We start from the raw sequence: 21,802 nt of genomic DNA, 5'->3' as shown, positions 1-21,802 counted from the left end.
AATTCAAGAGATGAAACACTTTGAGGAAATGCATTTTCAGAAGATGGATGACTGGCTCTGGCGATTGCTAACACTACACCTAACCTTTCTTCCCAAGGTCACTGGTTTACTCCATTTCATTATCAATTATTAAATATTTCTTCCTATTATTTATTAGAAGTTGTTTTCAAATGAAGCAAATCATTTGGCTTATTGTGAAAAGGGTTGGTGCTCTCCAACCACTTTTGAAGTGGACAGATACCCATAACAACACACTATACCTATACAGTTATATTTGGTACTAGCCTGCACCTTGTTTACAGTCTAAGGAGAAAGGACAAAGGCTAGCTATAAACCAATCTTCTCTCTTTTTTCCACAGCACAAGTCTTTTGCCAATTCCAGGGATAAAGAGAGGTCTTGGATTTTCAAGATATCAATCTGATACCTTACACAATCAGTAAACTCCATTAGAAACATCTCAACACCAGTATTAGAAGCCAAGAATTAACTTGTGCCAGTTCATTGTATTGGATAGGATTCTTATTTGCATATTCTTATTGTGTCTCCACTGAAGTGAAAGGGTGTGGGAAGGGTGGGGTTGAGGCAGGGCGACATTTATGACAGCGTGACTCTGAGTTACTATAGAAGGATTCTGCCATATGATAGGAAGAAAATTTAGAAAAGAAAAGGCCTAGCAATGACACACTTCAATTTCTTTCTCTGTCATCACTTAATTGTTTTGCTTTGCTTTTCTCTGACATTCATTAAGAAAAATACATTGTCATTTTGAGAACTCACAAATTTCTCTCCTTGCCTTGATGAATGAAGGGTTTGGTATCAGAGAGGAATTTCCTTCAAAAAGCAACTTCTTTTGAGAAAATGCCATTGTCACTAGAGGAAAAAGAGATTGCATGTTATTAAAGGGTATGTAACAGAGTATATACATTCTAAGACCTTACATAAGAATTACAAAACAAACAACCTATCAATTGAATTCCCCTTAAATGGAGGCCAGTTTCTGAAGAATAAACATAACAGTTTATTTTCTCTTATGTTATCCTGTGGTTCATTTTAGCTTCAACCGGGCCCAGGGGCAACTGCTAAGGAAAAGGTAAGTAGAGGCTCAGAAGGAAAAGCCTTGGGCATGGCTAAGCATAAGAAGAAAACCTGAGCATATCATCCTGGAAGTACTTAAATTTACCATGAAGTTTATCATTAAAAAACAGATGGGAAATGTTCCGGTTTATTTCAAAGCTTTGGCTTTTCTGTTCCAGTACGTCTTCTGGACTTTCCTCTGGTTTTGCTATATGGCTTTTGCCATTTGACCAGGCCCCAGGTAGCTTAACCATTAAGCCAGACTGCCTCCACTTTGGCCCCTTACATGAGGTTCCAGTCAGGCATATCCCCAAACTCAGAGGTCGCTATTAGATTGCTAGAAGACATACTTCCAATTCAGCTTGGTGTTAGCTTCATTTCCACTCAGAAAACATTTAGATACTGTAGCTAACACCCCCTGTGTTTTCCTTCTTGGATGTCTACTTAGATTATTATACAGCTGTTCTCAAAAGACCTCATTTGGACAGGGCTGTCGACCCTTAGTCTTATAAACAGAATAGGCCATGGACTGTGCTGCCTTGGACTGTCCCATTTTAACAGAGGCATAATTAACATAGGTATATTTAACACTAGTGAGGCTCAGAGCTTTTCTGAAATAAGGAACTAACACTAAGGGACAATGTACAAACCCAGGCCTGTTTTGGAGTCTGTATGTGAAAGACCTGCCTGAGCAACTGCTTTAAGCCTCATGCATTCAACTGTTAGAAATAACCAGGCAAAAGTAAGTTGGCCAATTCTAATTCTTAAGTTCTTGTTGATAAGCATTTATAGACATGACTTTACACAGATATAAATTTCCAAAAGTGAATGACTACATAGCTGTTTTGATTTTACTCCTATAGATCGATTTATAACCTAGAGACTTTCTGATTAAATCCATAAATTGAAACTTTCATGCTATAGTTAACTTATTAATAGTTTCAGGAAGTTATAAGCAGGTTTTATCATAAATAGGGTAAATGGTCCTATTGTTAGCAGACTTTTTAGTGGAGTATCTTCTCAGCTAAATATGTTGTATAAATTACTAGATAAATAGTGAAATGGGCAAATGGAAATTTGGTGAAACTGACCACAGGGGTTATTTTACACTTATCACCATTCCAAGGTAAAAAATATATTTAAAGAAAACAGAAGGCTAAATGTTGTGCAGAGGAAAAAATTATGTGCATTTATTGTGAATGAACTACCCGCTGCAAGGGTTTTTGTACCTTCTGCTAAAGCAATTAGTACCAGGTACTATAAAAGTAAAATGTTAATCTGCTCTGAGCTGAGTGGGCATTTCCAACCTTTCTTTAATTTTGCCTGTATATCACATGAAAAATGATTAGATTGGCATTTAAAAACCTGCAACATAATTATTTACTTGTGTTACTGTGCATCCTCCTGGCTTCTTGTTTGTGTATAGTCTCGGGCCTTCATTTTTTATTACGAATGCAGAATTACAACATGCAAATACAAATGAAACGATGAAATACAAACCGCATAAGGTATTAAACTCAAACAACAATTTTGCAATCACTTGCTTCTTTGAAGATGTAACTCTCCCCTCTGAAAAAGAGTGAATTACCAAATATGGTGATGGTGTGGTGGGCAGTTGCATGGGATTTAAGAAAATGATTACTATAACCTGAAAAAGTCTAAGCCATGTATCTAACTTTTTTGAATGTTAACTTGGTTAGAAAGGTCAGGCTTCAGTTTTTTTCATGAAATTCAAGACATTTCCAGATATAAATGCAACTTGTCGTTTTCTCATTTTCAGTTGATATCTGGGGCCGTGGGACCTGCTTTTGATATCACACCTCTAACCACAGTAAAAAAGTATGTTGTAAATAATACAGACTCCTCATAAGCTTGATGCACTGTGATCTCGTGTTGTTAGTTGCCTGTATAATGGTAGATAGTTGGGCTAATAGTTCTTAACAAAACCGAGTCATTTAATTTTGCCTCTTTTCCTAGTAACAAATAAATGATCACAGGTTTGAATTTTCTCAGTTGTGCTCTTTTTTTTTTCAAAATTAGTCAGTGAATAATTCTGTGAAAATGCCTTGATTTGTGTAGAATATATTTACCATTGCAGATGCTGATCTTTGAAATTTGAGTGGTTTCAAATTAAATATGGATATTATGGATCATATAGTGTTGTTATTCCTAGATTGGATGGGGCTAATTATTAACTCACTAATCTGAATCCTCCTGATTATGACATTTGAATTTTACTGCCGGTGACTATTGTATGATATTCACTTAAAATGTTCTGTTCCTATGATTTTTCCTATGAATAGCAACATTTGTTAGAATGTCCTTTAGGACAGTAGTTTTCAGCCTGTGGTCTGTGGACCCCTGGGGGGTCCACAGACTATGTCTAAGGGGTCTGTGAAAGATGATTATGTCAATCAAAACTATGTGATTATCCACACTTACAATTCAGAAATTACGAGCACTTAATTTTTCTGGAAAGATATAGGGCTTTCTCAGTTATTTGTGTTTTAAAGATAACAAAGTAACAAATAAGAAAGATCAATATAATACAGCATAACAACAAATATAAGCACTGATCCAGAATTGCCGTAGTTAGGGCTGCTTCTGGAATGACTTAAACTCGTAAGTACATTTAATTACGTGAATTGTTCTAGAACTTCTGTAGAACTATTTAGGTCAGGGGTTTTCAACCTTTGTTGGTCAGTGTAACCCTGGTGGCTGGTGGAGAACTGGAGAGTCCCCCAGAGGCTGGTCGATAGGTGGGTGGGGGGCAGAGGTGGATGGAACCGGAAGTGCTGGTGGTGCACAGCAGCAGAAGCACCAGCAAAAACAAAAGCACCGTCAGTGCATATCGCGCAGTGCAAAGTGCTGGTGGCCCCACCCCCTGCTTCTCCATGCCCTGTTGCATACCCTCTGAGGCCTTCCCAATACCCTCAGGAGTATGTGTACCCCCAGTTGACAACCCCTGCTTTAGGTGAATGCAGTACTCACGTGCCTGCATCTTTGCCAGATGGGTGTTTTATATAGCAAACTGCACACACAGTCACTCAAACAGGCACTTTGCATCATAGAAAAATAATTTCTTTGTCTGTAGCTTATGCAAGATGATAATAGATGATTCTTTGGGATTATTTAGGAATGATTCATGCTCCTACTTTAAAAAAAAGACAGATTCACATGGAAACTATCAAAGAATAAAGACAAATGTAATAGAAAAGCAAGGAATGGCTTCTTCACTGAAGAAAGGTTAAATGCACTACATTGTGTTGCTCCTTTGTACATTTAGAGAGAAAATGCTCACAGTGTAAATAACAGCTTTCTATATATACAGTATAGAGTTAATGGTTTAAGAAATGGCAGGGGCTGGTAGAACTCCAGTTTCATGGGCTTTAAATCCTAAAAGTGCAGTGGGCTGCACATACAGGCTAGGAACAGACATTACAAATAAACCAGTTTAAGTGATCAGAAACTGGTTGACACAGAACAGACATTCAGTGCACATAAATCAGTTTCAAAATGGCTGAAACCAGTTTGAGATAAACCTGGTCGAATGCTGTATCAGAATTAAGTGATTTGGGTCAAGCTGGTTTATACAATATCTGTCCCAGACCCTTTGCTAGTTTAAGTTAAACCAGACTCCCCCAGCATCCCGGCATGCTCTCTGTGCTCGCAGGACTCTTTTCTTCACAGCAGAGTTGGCCCCTCCCCTCTGTTCCCTGGCTGGAGCTTGGCAGAGACTACAGGCATCTGCCTGGCTTCCCTCTGCTCCCCTTCCTTCCCCACTCCCTGATAAGCAGGGATTCCCCATTCCCTCTGCCTTACACAGACACCTCTCAGCATTAGCTAACAGACCACATGCTGGCTACAGTCCATGCTCTGGCAGACCAGACAAAGACAGAATCAACAGGTAGTTGGTAATGCCCCTTTGTTTTCTTAATGGGGTGATAAACGCTATGTTATAAATTGCTTGCAGGGCTGGTCAGAAGGGAGGGGGGGAGCCCTCTTTAATCAAAGTGCTCTGCTGGGGCTGGCCATGCCCCCTCTTAGCACTAATGCTCAGCACTATGGACAGGAAGGGAGGGCTGCTCTAGTGCCCCCCCCCTCCAGCTGCTAGCCTGAGCCATTGCAGGCATGTGCCTGCATTTCTCAGATGTCTGTGCAATTACAAACTGATTCAGCCTATCCAGGTCAGACTAACCTGCAAAGATTAAAACAATTCAGGCTCAGGCTTTTTGAATGTCTGTCCCTAGCTACAGTGTTAAGTCAAATGACTAGCATAGAATTCGTGGTTCAGCTGACACCAATGGAAACATTCCCAGTGATTTAGATGGAACCAGAATTTTATCTCTAAAGTTTTTGTTCTCCAGTTCCTGGAGAGAGCTAGGTCAAGTCTATACTTCAAACTTATATGTGTGTGTCTGTGTGAAGGATAAAGATAGGCTTCTGGTGTGCCTGAAAGTTAGATCTAAATGCTTGGACACAACACACATGTACATGCATGTATTCACACTAATGGCCATTGGGTGGTGGCTGAGGTAGTTCAGGAAGATAGCTAGGATTATGAAGAGGGGGTGATCAGCAGATAAGCAAGGGTTCAGGTATCTTTTGAAATGCATGAAAATGAGAAGCTTGATATTACGTAATTTCTGCTGCTTGGTTCATATGTGCACTGTTTCTAATGTCTTAGGTGAGCTGTGTGCATCTGTGGTTGATGTTGCTGAGCCACTGTCGGGTTTTTTTTTCCTTCTGAATTTGAAATATGAGGGATTGAGAGACTTCAGGAATTTAGACTACCCATTCCCTCCTGCACACTGATGTGTTTGAGATAGAAGGGATGTGAGTCTGCAGAGCAGAGAGGAAGGGGAAAAAAAGCTTAATCTTCAATTATTTTCAAGAATGCCACCATCTATACAGGAGCAATTCATACTGAGACTGCTGGCTTAACAAGCTTATTTATAGACACAGTGAATCCCCATATAAAAAGATATACAGGTCTCTGGGGAATACTTCTTTCTGATGAGTCTATTTTGCTTCCTGAGCATTTGCTTAATTGAAGTGAGAGTCAGCAGAAGAGAATACTTTTGCTCAAAAAGCCCCTAGAGCTCATAGAGGGATGTTTCTTATGCCAGCACTTTGTTTTGCCATATCTGAGGCTAGTCTATACCTGGTCCTAATGTGGCTGTACAGCAGAATAGGGTGTATGAAGACCCTTCTATCCTTGCATGGCAAGCTGGTCTTAGCTCTGGATGTTGAAATGGGGAATGCAGAAGATGTTCCTGTCATAAGGCAAATCTGTGGGTAAGGTCAGGGACCAGGCAAAGGCCACATGTGGGCCAGCGGCAGCAACACAGCTTTCTGTGTGTCCAAAGACCAAAGAAATCACTACAAGTCTTTTTTACTGGTTTTCATCCACTGTATATTAGGTTCTGTCCAAGGTTAATCTCACATTAACTAACTGAAGACTTTGCAAAGCAGATTATTTCCCATTAAATGAAATGGGGTCCCAGCAGGCACTGTGGTCTGGGGCTGCTTCTACACTTACCTGCCTCTGCTGGCAGCAGTTCTGGTGGCAGACAGCAGTTTCCATTGCTAAGCTTCCAAACTTCATACACACCCATATACTTTGCGTGGCTCTTTTCCATGGCTGTACTTCTAGAGCACAAAGTGTGCCCTCGGAAGACATCCTAGAGTGATCCTTGGAGTTGGCTGAAGGTACAGGAGTGATTATCCACATCTTCTGTTAGCTTCTAGGTAGTGGCCTTACTCCACCCAGAGGAGGTGGCAAAACTTTGCCAGTGGGAAGATGAGTTCCGCTGCTGAAGAGGAATCTTGGGTGCGGACTTCTTCAAACTTTTGAACTTGGCCTCCACTTCCATTTTTAGTGCTCTTCCTGAAAAGGAAGGCTGAAGGGTGTAAATGTTTTATTTCATTTTGTATAACTGCCGCGTGGCATTTTTCATATTTATGTAACTTTATAGTCTTATCTTTTAAGTCATCCCAAACCAAAATGTTTATTTAGTAATAGCTAGAACCAAAATCCTATCGCGCGAATTTTGTATTTTCCCACGTGCACGAATTTTGTATTTTCCCACGTGCACGAATTTTGTATTTTCCCGCGCGCGCGCATTTTGTATTTTCCAACGTGCGCTAATTTTGTATTTGGCGTGCGCGCGAATTTTGTATCAAGCTGCGCATGCGTACTTTGTAAGTTTCTTTTCTATCCTGTAAGTTTCACTTTTGCAGAAACACAACCTATATAAAAATCTGCCTAGCAACACCCATGTAAAAGAAACTATCCTATCCCTGCACGTTTAGCTTATGTCATAGTTAGTGTCATAGAGGCGGTCCAACCAACATCAATAAAGAGGCGAAGAAGCAGGAAACGGCAGAGACGATGCCTGGATAAACCTCAGGCTTGATCACCCTGTTGCCGGGTCCTCAGCCTCCCATCTGGGCGTATCCCAGCGAAAACCCGTCAAAGGCCTCGAAAACCTGACAACGAACATCAGCTTCTCAGCGTAGCTTAGACTGCATACCTGCTTTTACCATACCTCCACGCTTATACTTAAGCTTCAAATTCGCTCCAGCCAGTCTTCCCTCTTATTCGTAAGAGGGTGAGGCCAGGTGAGTTGAATAAACCCTTTTACTATAAACTTTAAAAGTGTATAGCATTTCGCCTACTTGCACCAGTAAGGTGAACCTCGAGGGCGGTCGACGAGCCACCTCTTATCCTGCCCCACAAGTTGCATACTCGCTCGCTCCGTAAAGTCCGCGGTTCACCAAGCGGTGTCGGAGTCTCTAATCCGGCATTTCGTGAGCCCCCAGGAATTTGTCTTGGATTGTTGTAATCCCTTTAAGGATCTTCCACTGTTACTGGTATGGGAGAATATCTAGGGTTGTTGAGGTCATCACCCTTCTTTGATGCTGAAAATTGTCAGAGGCTGCTGCACAAGCATACAACTCTCCTTGGTTGCAAGGATTTTTCAAAAGTGCCTCGTGCCTGTTAGCCATCTGAAGGCCTTCAAGATAAACTGGAATAGCAGAGAGCATCTAGTCAAAGAAAGTCTGTTAAATTATCTACCAAACAACCTAGAAAGCCAATAATTATGTCCTTTTGTTGAGGTCAAATTCTATTGCATTTTGCTTGTGATTTTGCTATGTGGATATATCCACAAGAAACTTGGCTGAAGCCACCACAACCATTTCATAGAGGACTTTAAGTAGGTTACTTGAGGGTAAACACTGTCCTTTGTGATACTGTCTAGCCAGTGCCTACTTTACTTTCTGGTGCTGGTCCTAGCACCAGAGGATTAGATTAAATTGGTAGAGCCATTCATATTAATTCATATTTTGAATTAATAGTGCAATTTATATTTTGGAAGGCCTGATTCTGCCATGCTTACCCAAGTTGAGTAACCCCATGACTGGACTATGAATGTCCAATTCATATTTGATTTGATTACATAAAGGGCATATCTACATGTGCACCCCACGACAGACTTGGTATTGCACAGTTATTTGGTACTTGCTCTAAAATAGGTTCATGCTTGCCAGAAATAAAATGAATGATAATATCATGTAACCATCTATTGTATAAAAGCCTTAGATGAGGCCATGTATCTTTGGAGATGAGTTTCGCAGTCCCCTCTGCCTAGGAACACCACAAACTGATCACTTGCAGTAGTCTAATAAAGAGGTGTACTTACTTTCAAGTTAAGTTGGGTTCCATTGTTATTACAGCAAGGACTGAGCAGAGGTCTGAGTGGGGAGGTCCAATGAGAAAAAGGAGAGTCAGTTTGAGAATATTCCAGTCTGTGGGCTTGGTCCAAATTCCATGAAAGTCAATGATTTTTAAACTAGTGATTTTCATTGGACTTATATTAGAACCTTTCTGGTGTCAATCCACAGTGACTATCTGAAGACTTTACAAAGCCACAATATCTTATGGCAGATTGGATCCAGTGAATGCTGCAGTGGATGTCATGCCTATAAGCGGAACTCATATAAAATATTTTGTGACCAAATGAAGTATTGCCAAGAAAACTTGTCATTATCAAAGTGCAAAACAGATGTAATTGTGTTTTTTAATAATCATTATTTGATGAAAATTTCTGTGCTGAGTTGTTAGCAACTGGCCATTTTTAACATCCTTATAAAATATTTTGGCAGACCAAATATATGGGTCTCAATTGTGGCTCTCAAAGATAGAGCACCACTGGAGTCTAGGGAACAGATGTGGTGCATAGTGTGTGTGAAAGTGGCTTGGTTATCCTCTGCTGGTAGAAGATGGGACAGATTACAGCACTGTGGGTTCGTGTTACTGGCAGCTCTTGGAACTCTTTTTTGTGTAATTGTTTGTCAGTAGTTGGGTATGAGGCAACTCCCACCCAAACAAGCACCTCTTTTTGGGTTATGGATGTAATGATTTAGGTCCTGCAGTGAATAACAGCAACTATGAATGAGGAAGAGAACAGACCTTTAATGATACTACAGCATGGAGTTCCTCCAGCACAGACTATGTGGCTGCCTCCATCTTGATTTCTTCCTTGCTCCCCAGGGATCATGTTCAAATTCCTCACCTGATAAGACATTCCTTTGTAAGGGACTGTCTCCAAAGTCTAACCCTTATCACTACAATAGAGTGCTAGCACTCTCCACCCTCCTACCCTCTGTTCCTGATGCTTCATAGGAGCACTAGAGGTGATAGGATTTCCTCGTTCATAGTGTACTTGTGGTAGCCTAGACATAATTTGGTCCATAATAAACTTGTACTAGCCCAGCTATTATTTGGCCCATAATAAACACCCAAAAGGATCTTCTACCCAATGCCATAGTCACAAAGGCTAGAGGAAGAAATGAGGAGTGAAACTTATGAGGAACATAAACTATGTAAAAATGTAAGAGAAACTTTCTGAAATAAACAGAGAAACCTAACATTAGACTTAGTTAACTATAGTCTCTTGTTTCCTTCACTTACCTTGCTTTGTTCAGGAAGCTGTGGTATGCTGGAAGGCTCACTGATTCTAACCTGAACTTTTATTTGAGCTAAATTTCATTTGGTGTTGAGGATAATATAAAATTTCCCTGAATAATACTATGATACTTTCTGGACAGTGTTTCTATTCTGCATCCCTTATTCACACAGAAATTAATAAGATATTGCTAACTGTAACTTAGAAGCTCACTTTTGTTGTTAGTATTTCTATATGCTGAGAAACAGGGTTTGCTGTCACAGATAAAAGTGAAGCCAGTGGTGGCAATCGGATTTTTTCCTTCAAGCATTTAACTATTTTTGTATTGAACTGATGTGAAATTACATGAGCTCTGATCATGTGAATAATGCATGAGACTTAAGACAAACACACGATAGAAGCCTATTTTTCATGTCAAACAATTCTTTATTTTTATGGTACAAATTAAAAGTGACAGATCTGAAGCTGTTAAGAAATACACAAAGTGCAGCTTTTACTGACCATACAGATATTGCTCTAGATTAAGTACAGTTTTTGTCAGTTTTTTTTTTAATGTTAAGCAACCTGTGCAGATAAATCAGCTTTGGTTTCAAAGTCAGAGCAGAAGGAGCTTTTAAATATCCAGTTTGACTTCTTGGTCACAAGTCCACCACATCAACTCCTTTTGTAATTATTAGTACTTTTTAAACAATGCGATACAGTCCATTTGGTACTGCCATTTTTCCTGCTGCATGCTCCATGCATGGAAAAGCAGATCTCTTTGCAGTGCTTCATAAGTGACCCTGGTGACCATTCTGTAGATTATAGCACATAGGACAAAAATAATAATAATAATAATATCACTTTCTTAACAATAAATAAACAAATGTGCCCCACATAATCTCAAGTTGGAAACAAGCAAATCACATGACAAAAAGCTCATTACAAAATGTTATCCAAACAGATTTTACAGTCAAACATTGACGTGGAAATCAATTTCCTCTCATTTGTATTTCTTATTTGAATGTTGGTCATTTACTGGGTACAAGTAGAGTGCTGAGGTAAAACACTGATGAACAGTTTATTTTTGTATTTTTTTTAAATAGTAACAGTTTAGTATTGCGAGATTGTCAGCAACATTTAGCCATATCTATACAATGTGCATATACCTACATACATTGAGCTTTGGTCCAGCATTGAGAAGACGAGCAAAGGCATTTTACATATTTCTTTTTGGTTATAGCTTGAGTTCTTTGATACGCCTCTACTTGTTCCTTCCTAGCTCCTTTTTGCTTTCTTGTTCTCTCTCTTTCTCCCTCTCTCTTTTTTTATTTTTTATTTTTTATTTTTTGCGGTTTATAACATAAAGAAACTGGAAATCTTTGAATGCACTGAATTTCTTAAGCTGTCTGAAATAGTATTTTTAGTGGACAACATAAAAAAGACAAAATAGAACAAAAATTAACTGTTGGTTCATTAATCAAACAATATTTTTAAAAACTCCATTTTAAACAAATGGCAAAACCATTATACAATCACACATTATTGAGGAACCTTTTGTCACATGCAAAATTAAAGTGTAATTAAATGCAACAGAGATATGAAATCTGTTTACAAATGGAAGTCAGAAATGTTGTCAGTAATAAAAATAAAACAATATATATGGCCCAAAAAGATTTATGAATCATACAGAATTTATCTTCCAAAGAATTTGTTCAGGCACCATTTATGCCTTATAGCAACATTTTGTTTGTAAAAAATTAATATAAGAAGCATTACAACACCTTATAAATAATTTACAAAACATAATACAAAATTAGAAAACTGTAAAAAAAAAAAAAATCACTGCACATGAATGATTTTAAGACTGTGGAATGAACATCAATTTTTGTTCCAAGCTGGCAATTTATATTTATTTTACAATTTCACTGTCCTGGTTATATCTTTTCAATATGTACTTTGGAACAGAAGTGACCTCATGTAACTGCTGCCAGCATATTTTTAAACATTTAGCATCCTTCATACAGTGTTTAGGTATCTTTTCTTCTTGGGGAAATTTTCTATGTAGAATTTGGAGCAGTTCCTGGGAGAATCAGGAATCTATTTTTTTAGGCAAAGAGCAGTTCGTTTTGTTCCTGGATCTGTTCAATTGCTTTTCCTGTGTGTGTAGTTTCAGAAGTGGTGGAATGGGTGATCCTACTGAAGCCCAATTTGTAGCATACTGGAGAGGTAAGACTTTAGAAGCATCCACTTTCAAGCACTATCTATTCTTCATAGTTTCCCTGTTGGTTTCTAGGTGCCTTCCTGATCATTACTTCCATTCAGTTGTAGCCACAAGTATATTACAACCTTACCTTTATTGGTGAACTAGCCATACAGGTGGGTACAGAGAAAGAAAGAGTCAAAGGGACAGAAGTTGCTGTGAAGTTACCTCTTTCTCCACTTCGATGCACAGTTTGAATTGAGTCCCTTACAAAATTTACCTGCAGTTAATTTGTAGGATTTTCCCCCTAGGTATATTTACATTTCAACAGCAGGAAAAGTGACTATAACAATTTCCCTTTCTTTCCCCTGCCCTCAGAAAAAACAACAAAGAAAATATATTTATATGCACCCCAAAAAGTTTACGGGCTAATAAGTATTCACTAGACATAAGCCTAACCCAGGCCAGTGGATACATATCATTCTCAACCTCCGACACTGGGAAAGCTCACATCTGGATTCAGTTCTAGTCATAAATGCTGACATCTGGAGATTTGAAATCCCATGGGTTATGTAGAGAATTTTTCGTTCTGCAGACTGAGCTCCATTTATACAACACAGAAGGCCAGAGCTAAAGCCCCATGAAGTCATTGGAAGGCCTTCCATTGATTTCAGTAGGCTCTGAATCAAGTGCCGAGTACTTGAAGAATAACTCTGCAAGACAAGTATAATTTGCAGGCTTTGGAATTCTAGTCTCAAATCAAACCCAACTGTTTTGAAGTCAGTGGAGTTAATCAGGATTTGCACTCCCATAAACAAGAGCATTTTAGCTATTGCCTGTACAATAAGTGCAACCAATATCCAAAGTGTGAACTTTCAGGAAGCTTAGATCAGGATGTGCCCTCTATTTTATAATGCACCAAACCAAACTGTTGGATCAGATCTCAGAAGATGCTTGGATCCACAAATGAGCTTTGCAGGTCAGGTCCACAAACCAAAAACTTAACTCTCTTCTCCTCAGAATCATACTTTTTGATCCAATAATCATAATGTTTTAGAAGATGCCAAAATCCATCCAGAAATGAAGACATGGAGATAAGTTGCCTTAAAAATATCTTTTTAGATGAAACATGTCACAGGTGACCTCCTTCCCTATTCTCAAAGGATTTCCAATGCACTGTTCCCAAATCCTGGTTGTTTAGTTTGGCCTGCCATGGCAGTACACAGCCACACAAGCTCATACACTTATCTACCTACACTCATTCACTTTTTCCCTATTTCCTTCTCTCTCTCTTTCTCTTTCTCGCTCTCTCTTTCTCTCTCTCACACACACACACACTCCAACAGTAGTATTTGACAGGGAAAATATCAAAACCAGGACAAAAATAATGCAGACAGCATGAAAGAACTACCAGTAAATCAGTCCATAATGGTATAAAGATCCAAATGTCCTCATTGCTTCTTGGCCTGTCCATTTGTTTTCATCAGAATCTCAAGAAATTTCTTTGGCTAGCAGACTTTGGAGAGAATTTGCTTTACACAAAACCAGAACAAAGATGCAGTATCGAACCAAGTGTGCAGTTTATATTTATATTACAAAATTAGTTTTGGTAACCTCTCCAGGTTCGTGGCCAAAGGACAGAGAAATCGCAAGCTATGCTGTCGACAATGAGCACAATGTTCAGCGTGTGCACTAAGTTGACAGTTCATCAGACACAATCCTAATCCTTATTTGTCCTCTATTGCATTTCAACACATCTATATGAAAGTGTTTAGGCTTCGCTTTTAAAAATCTTTAAACACTATAGGGAGAAGGGGTATGGGTTTGGGGAGGAGGCAGCAAAAATGGGTCAGAAAAATCAAAACAGAAATGCAAATCAAGAATGACACCTTAAAAAAAAGATGCCAAACCCCACAATTCACAATCAATAGGAGTTATTTTGGCACACAAACACTTGGAGATTGCAGAATGGTGTAGATGAAAAAATAGGTGAACATTGTGGAATGGCTTTAACACCTGTTATACCCACCTGCGGGAGGGTGTGGGGGGTGTGATAAAGGATGGGAGAAATTAATCCTTTTTTCCCTTCTTTGTAAAGTACAAATGTAAAAATTCATAACACAATTTTATGCTCGTAAAAGAGTAGACTAACAATCTAGTTTGCAATGCCATGTTTCTGACTTTGGTTAATAGTTTTCATAGTGAATCAGCACTTGATACCTGAAAGGCTACCATCATTCCTCCAGGTGGCAGGCTTGTATTCTCTTTTAAACAGATAAAAGTTTTTTTTTCTTTTTGTTTTTTTTTTCCTTAAAACGTGTTCACATTTTCATAATATACAGAAAAAAGTAAGCAGTTATTTGGTTTACTTTAAGTCCATTTAAAAAAAACTGGCTTTTTTTGGGAACTAATTCTACGACACACACACACACTAAGTGCTGTGTATTTTTTTTGTTTTGTTTTTATATAGGAAAACCCACGGACATTTATAAACTGTTCTGTCCATCTTGTAGTTTTCTCAGTCTTTTACTTACAAGGGTGATGAATGAGCTTTTTTTCATAGAGTTCAAACGGTTAAATTTTTGTTGGTGGTTTTTTTTTGTGGTTTTATTTTAGGAGTTTTCTTCCAGAGAGTCTGTTAAGGGCTCCATAGGGACTGCTGTTGCAGGCTCATGCTGTTTTAAACGTTTAATTGTGTTCTTCAGTGCTTGCCTCTTATTGCAGAACCAAACTCTAACTACTTCCCGGTCATAGTTCAGTTTCTCTGCAATCTCTGTCATTTCCTGCCCAGAGGGATGCGTATTCTTCTCAAAGTGAGCATTCAAGATCTCAAGAGCTTGTGGCGTGAATGAGGTACGCCTCTTGCGCTTTTTGGATGGTTCACTTCCGATAAACTCAGTAAGGTTCTGCATACCTGCTCGATGGCGGGCCTCAGCCTCAGCCATCCACCGCTCAAGCACCGGCTTTATCTTCTGGGCACTTTTAGGGGTGATGTCCAGCTTTTCAAACCTGGCAGGATACAAAAGGCCAGGGTTCAGTTTGGCTGTCAGACTGCTAGCTATAGTGTTCTCTTGGGCTTCCTGTGGTAGGAAAAAGTGGCTTCTCAGGATCGTGTGTCTGAGGGAAAATTGAGAAAGAAGAGTCTTACACTGATGCTCTGCCAGGGTGGGACTTCCTGCCTGCCTGACTAATTGACTGGCAGAGGTAATTTACAATGGATTACGAAAGCCATGAGATAGGTATATATATTCAAGCTAACACAAAATGAACACTGACAAACTTCTAAGAATTCAGTATGCTACATAATACAAACTATCAGTTCAATATTCATATTTCAAGATCAGTTTTTTCATCCTCAAAAGCTGCAAATCCAAACCTAATTACAGGAAATGACATCAGAGATAATAGCTCTTTAAAATTTCTTACTCATGATTAACTATTTTATTTAGTCTTCGATCTTGTGTTGTCCAAATGGCATCACTTCAGTAATACAAAGCAGTGGTGGATACCAGGCTCTGAATTTCAGTTTCCATTCCTTTTATTTTAAAGCAATTTTCACCGTATGCAAGTTAACACCATGTCCCTTCTCTTGGTAGGAAAAAAGACTCCCATAGCTACTGTACTGTTCAGCTGAAACAGCTGGACATATTGTAATTATCTTGAATACCTCCACAATGTGTTAAGACAGACTCATCCTTCCAGATGAAACCCAGCATAATAGTGCACTAATATGCTGTGGCACCAAGCTGGGTTTATTGTGGGATATCTGCAAACTGTACCAGAATGATATCATTTCCTGTAAATGAGGTCTTCTATATATCATTTTGCCATCAAAAAATCTTTTGCTAGACCAGATTCTGCAAATACTATGAAATATCTGGAGAAACAGCCACACAAAGCTTTAATTCTTTCTAAAAACAAACATAAGAACTGAGTTCACATTTCAGATCTTCCAGTATAAGTTCCTGCTTCTTCAGTATATCAGGTTGATATGCTTCATCTTTACATTTAAATTCTTCATCAAATCCTGTAACGTCAAGTTATACTGCCCCCCTCTCCACCCCAAGCATAAAAATGACACTGTTGAAAGGCAAACAGTACTGCATGACATCCCAGTGAGCTATCCAGGCCTCGTGGTGCTGAAATGCCACTGCTATTAGTAAGCAGAATATGCTTGAGAAGGAGGTTTGGAAGAGAAGGCAGATTGAACCCATGCCAACAGAACTTTGGATTCAACAAGTGGCAACTTCAGAAAACATTTCAGGAGGAAATACATTATTTCACATGCAAATAACTCAGAAGAAATAATTATGAAGAGTAATTTCCAAAAAACTTCTAACTGTTGGGTATATTTCTCTGGTGGAACTCACTGTTCTTTAGCTACCATGAGGGGAAAAATAGAATTCGGTATTTCCAACAGGTTGTTTCCAAAGTGGCCTGCAACCTTGCTTAATAAGAGAATAGTCACTGCAGATTTTTGGAAAGGGGATAAAAAGGTAAAAAAAAATACAGCCCTATACACTTACAGCGGATGAGGAATGCTTCATTATGTTCAGTAGTGAATTAGTTCTTAACGAGCCTCAGTAGTCAATACGACTACTGAAGGAGAAGGATCGTATCCAGTATAGGAGCTCTACAATCTGACCCTTGGATAGTTGCATCCAACTTAATCATAACTGTTCCTTTCATGGTTTTCCATAATTTAGTAGGAATCCTTTTCCTCATTTTAATTTAAAGCATCCTCATTTTTTTATTTGGAATTGTGGTTTAGGATAAGAGAGGGAAGAAAAGAAATAAACCAAAGAGAACTGCAATTTATACATTTTAAATATGGCATGTTTAAAAAAAGAAGGAATGTGAAGCTCCAGCAAATTGACAATTGCTAAGAACTCTGCTTGTTTTGGGTCTTCTTTACCAATCGACCATAGAGAAAAAAAAATAAAATTAATGCCTAGCAACAGGGGACAATAGCATTCATATCATTGCCATTGCTTGTTAGTGTTGATGCTTCAGCACATGTTGTTTGGTATAACGATATACAAGTCTTGAAACAAATTTCCCAGCAGTAGTATCCTTGTATAGACTGAATAAAGGTTATTTTCTACAGGGAGGTATCTTATAAGAAAAAACAGTAGGGGAGGCTATAGAAGTGAGAGGATCCTATGGAGCTTTTTGTATTTAACAACAATCAATGGGTTTTATGGAAAATCATTGAGCAAAATGTGAGCTGCAAGCTCACTACCCCATACTGATGTTATTTATAACCTTAGTCTTAAACTGCAGGAAAAGTACACTTCCGTTCTATGGGGAATACATTAAAAGTATAAAGAGCAGATAAAAAGACAGAGCATTTCATGGATCACCAAGAACAAAATCCACTTAAATGAGCTTAGAGTTGGTTTCTTGGCTTTTGCTGATGGAGGAAGACTATAAGGCATTGCCCAAGAGGAAAAAGCTGTTACCTAAGTGTGTTTGTTATCTCATGCATAAACATGGGATTAGTGTAACATACATACATGCATACATGGTATTTGCCTCTAACTACTTTAACTCTGTCAAGACTGCATTTTTTGAAGGTAGGGTAGAATCTTACTCATTTTTCTGGATGTGCTTGTTTTAAACACTTGGGTGATAAAACATTAATGCCAAAAAGTCTGCAAGATAACACGAAGGTTAATTTTCTCCCCCTTCTGTGTTGCCTAGGTAAATCATCATTAACATCCTATATATGAAGTGCAAACCACAGTAATACAGGCTTTAACTTAGCAGGGATGCAGCCATGAAATGTTTGTTCAGTAACCCTATCTGTAGAAAATAGCACAGTATGAAGAGGGTCAGCTGGTGCTTATGCAGCATCAGCAGGGGCTCCAGCTCCACTACTGAATTAAATCTCAATGCCAGGAACATATTTATTGTTTCCTACTTGTTAAAAAAACAGCCTGAAAAGACTGAAGTTACTTTAAGGGCACACAGTAAGCATATTTCATCTGCCAGATACCAATACTATTTGTTAGTCTAAGTCCCCCATGGAAGCAATGAGTTCATATAATTAAAATACTCACAACCAACCGTTCCCCTCCCCAACCAAATAAGAGTAATAAGTAAAATTAAGAATGAAGAGAGGAGAATATAGCATATTATGTAACTTGTTACCTGCAGATAGCAGACTGGCTATAGGCTGGGCCTTCAGTGGCACTTAGAGCTTGGCCAACTTGAGTCTGTGTCAGACCAAGAGACAGGCGCCGGATTTTAAAAGCTTTGGCAAATTCCCGTATTTCCTCCAGATTCACCCCGTCCACCTCCCCGGTGGCTGTTTGAGGATCTGTGGAAATATTTTTTCAATGGTGTAAATTCTTCACATCACATATGAGCAGTTTAGACTATGTATTTTATTCTGAAGTATAAAGGAGGTTTCTCCACTTTGAGAAATAAGGCAGGGACTTTCAGTTGTATTACAAATCATTTATAATTTATGTCCTTGCTAAAATGCTAATTATTTACAGACTAAGGTAGTTCCAGTTCACTTCAGGGCTATGAAAGAGATCATGAAAGGCATAACTGGCACAATTGGCCAGGTGCCTAATTTCCTCTAGGTGCTGGCATTAGGGAAGTCAACACATGGCTCCTCACTTTCATTTTTACCTTTGGAAATCATGCCTAGTTTCAACAAATAATACTCACTTATTATCACTGACTCACGTAAGGGGCTGATATATATTAATATCCTTGGGGACTTAAAATACACATAACTAATGAAAATGGGATGATGGTTTCATTGAAACGATGCCTTTTCTATACTGTCTGGAACAAATGCAAATCACACAACTAAATGCTACCCAAAGTAAACCACCAAGATATTTCTCTTTGAAACATCTTAGTGTTATAATCAGTTCCTAAAATATGGCTTGGGGGGAAACAACCTCTCACGGTTTTCATTCTGCATCCTGTCGGGTTGGCAATCAAGGAGTGGAGCATTTGCAACTTGTGCCATCGTGTTTCAGATGGTAATACTGCACAATTTTTTATTTTTACATTAGACCCTCAGACGATAATGCTCATGATGCTGTGAGAATAAATTTGTCCTTTTTCTCCATAGCAGTTTACTGACACAGAAGCCTTTGTCCCTGAAAGGGCACATAATAAAGGATGTCTACAACAGGAAGGCTCCTTTGGTGCTGGATAACTCGGTCAATTTAGGACTTATCAAGGGAAATGACACAACAGCTGGAGAATGAAACTTTTTTCCCTCCCAAGCTACTGATCCCTGGCTAAATGAAAGCATTCACCAAGCTGGAGACAGCATGGGACTGGGATGGTGGAAGATTTCAAAGTGTTGTTCAATCCTCCGTGTAGTGAAGCCATTCTCCCAGCGAGACATCTCTATTGTTCTTCACCTCATTCTTGAGACTTCTTAGGTGAAAAGTTTTCAGCACAATAACCCATCAATTTCTGTAAATGCAAGTAGTTGTCGGAGGACTGTGCTAGACTACATTATAGAGCTGAGCACTATATTACAGTGGCTCCTGCTAGTGCTACTATAGTTAAGGTCTTGTCAGCATTACCGTAACAAAGCTTTTATTTTCAGGGGTTTATAACCCTGATGTAAAAATTCCCTTAGGATTGAAACTCCCTATAAAAAGTCTTTTAGCTCACTGAGAGACAAAAAGAGAGGGAGATTTTAGTATATAGATATAGCTGACAATGATTAGAATGTTTGAACAAGAAATAGAGAAGTTTTACCAAAACAATTATGGCTCTCTCTTTTGTAATTGCACAAGGCTTGCAGTTTAAAATTGAAATTGCATGAGGCTATGTCCCTAGATTACTGTATGCATATATATACAGACGTTATACATATGGAAACACACACATATTTTATGTAATCTTGAGAAGTGATGAGCACTTCACTTCAACTTTTGTTGAAGCCAAAGGAAGCTGCATATCTTGACAACTAACATTACATTTATTTCATGCATTTTATGTGCGTGTGTGTGTATGTATGGATATCTGGGCACTTACCCACATACACACTAAAATCTGTATGTGTGTGTGTGTATACACATATGCATATCTTTCATGTCTTTAAAAATATGAAGTATTCCAACTTATGGCATGCATACATATATATTTGTAATTATTTTGTGTGAACATGCTTGAGATTCTTCAGGTTTACAGCACTCTACTGTTTATACAAAGGGTGTGGACACACAGCCATAGGCGACTGGTAGGGGATGCATGGTGGTGCACGTGCCCTGCCTGACAGGGCCAGTGCCCCCTAGCAGCTGATGCTGATGCTGTTGGTAGGACTGATGCCCCCCCGACAGGGCTGCTGCCATCAGCAGCTTCTGCAGGTGCACCCCCAGATTCAGGAGGCACCAGTCACTCATGCACACAGCTGTGGTCCTTTCAAAAGGGGAACCTTCAAAAAAGCAGTAGATGTTACACTCTAATTACATATAAACGAACCATACAAATGTAGCATAAAGTAGTGTTAAAGTTGAAGAGGGTTTTGCTACATTTCTAACATTCTTGGTTCATTCACACATAACAATCAAAACATTACAGCTGCTGCCCTTTTGAAAGGGCTCCAAATGGGCTCCATACTCAAAGTATCAGCTTTTTTTAAAGATATGAGATATTCCTACTTAGGGTAAATGCATGACTTATACAACATACTGGTTATTAAGGAGATACAATGGGGAGGTGGGGTGTGAAGCTGCCCTTTCAAAATCTTCTCATCAATGTACAGATGCCAAATGACCCAATAACTTACAGTGGTTTCGGAGTTTCTCTGAGCGATCCAAATGATAGTGGGCTCCCTTACTACCTTCCTTCCCTTTCTAGTGCTGTGAGTAGGGATATTGCTGGAGCCCTATGGACAAATCAGCCTTTCATAGAGCATGGAACGGAGTCCTGAAATTTGTAAACACCACAGTATGGGCATATTTTATGACTGCTTAGAACTGGTGGCATCACTGATTGCTTTTGGGAAGGAAATCAAAATAGACATAGGAAGCCAAGCGATTGTTGGTTTGGACATTATTCTGGTTGAATTCTGCTGCATATTACTGCAGTTGAACCTTTTTGCTTTTTAGGTCTTTTTCTACAATGGAGATGTTGGACTACAGAAGTAGACTGAATTTATCCTTGCAAGTGAGAACAAAACTTACCATGGAATCAAAGAATGAGGGAGGAGAAGACCTGATGGGTGCATCCAAATGAGTGCAGACATTTGTTTCCCCTTGTGTTGCTACTACTTGCCCCAGGGGAACACTTGTGCCATGTGCGCTTTGGTGCGTGGCAGGTTACTTCAGGTGCCATAGGGGAGGCTGGGGAAAGCAACTCTGCTGGCCCCATCAGCCTTACCTGGGATCCTGGGGGCCTATCAAGGCTGCAGCCAAAGTAGGAAGCCTGACAAACAGCTGGAGTATGACTCCGGCTGGCCAGGCTCCAGTTTTGGGCAGTATATGCTGCAACCATGTGCATCACCCTGCTTTTTTTGGGCAGAGGATTTTTTACCCCGGGATCCAGGTAAACCTGCCCCTCCACCCCCCTGCTGTAAAGTAGCATCAC

The 21,802-nt window shown here is 39.2% G+C and overlaps 1 protein-coding gene and 1 long non-coding RNA gene across 2 annotated transcripts in view; one reads left to right on the top strand and one right to left on the bottom strand.

The window, feature by feature from the left end:
- Nucleotides 1-1,584: 1,584 nt before the first annotated feature.
- LOC109312766 overlaps nt 1,585-21,802 on the top strand; it is a 45,569-nt gene continuing 25,351 nt past the window's right edge. The window contains exon 1 of the long non-coding RNA XR_002101899.1: nt 1,585-1,817. This is a non-coding gene — a long non-coding RNA (uncharacterized LOC109312766). The remainder of the gene's footprint in view (nt 1,818-21,802) is intronic.
- POU6F2 (POU class 6 homeobox 2) overlaps nt 14,055-21,802 on the bottom strand; it is a 337,454-nt gene continuing 329,706 nt past the window's right edge. Inside the window, exons 8-9 of the mRNA XM_019539004.1 lie at nt 18,383-18,551; nt 14,055-15,346 (exon numbers count right to left, since the gene is read on the bottom strand). Of these exons, the coding sequence (XP_019394549.1) occupies nt 14,842-15,346; nt 18,383-18,551 (674 nt within the window). The 3' untranslated portion in view covers nt 14,055-14,841. The remainder of the gene's footprint in view (nt 15,347-18,382; nt 18,552-21,802) is intronic.

The sequence above is a fragment of the Crocodylus porosus genome, unplaced genomic scaffold, assembly GCF_001723895.1.
Source record: "Crocodylus porosus isolate Cpor-Errol unplaced genomic scaffold, CroPor_comp1, whole genome shotgun sequence".
NCBI classification, from domain to species: domain Eukaryota; kingdom Metazoa; phylum Chordata; order Crocodylia; family Crocodylidae; genus Crocodylus; species Crocodylus porosus.
The sequence above is the reverse complement of the archived record's forward strand: the minus strand, read 5'-3'. Positions and strand labels throughout refer to the sequence as shown.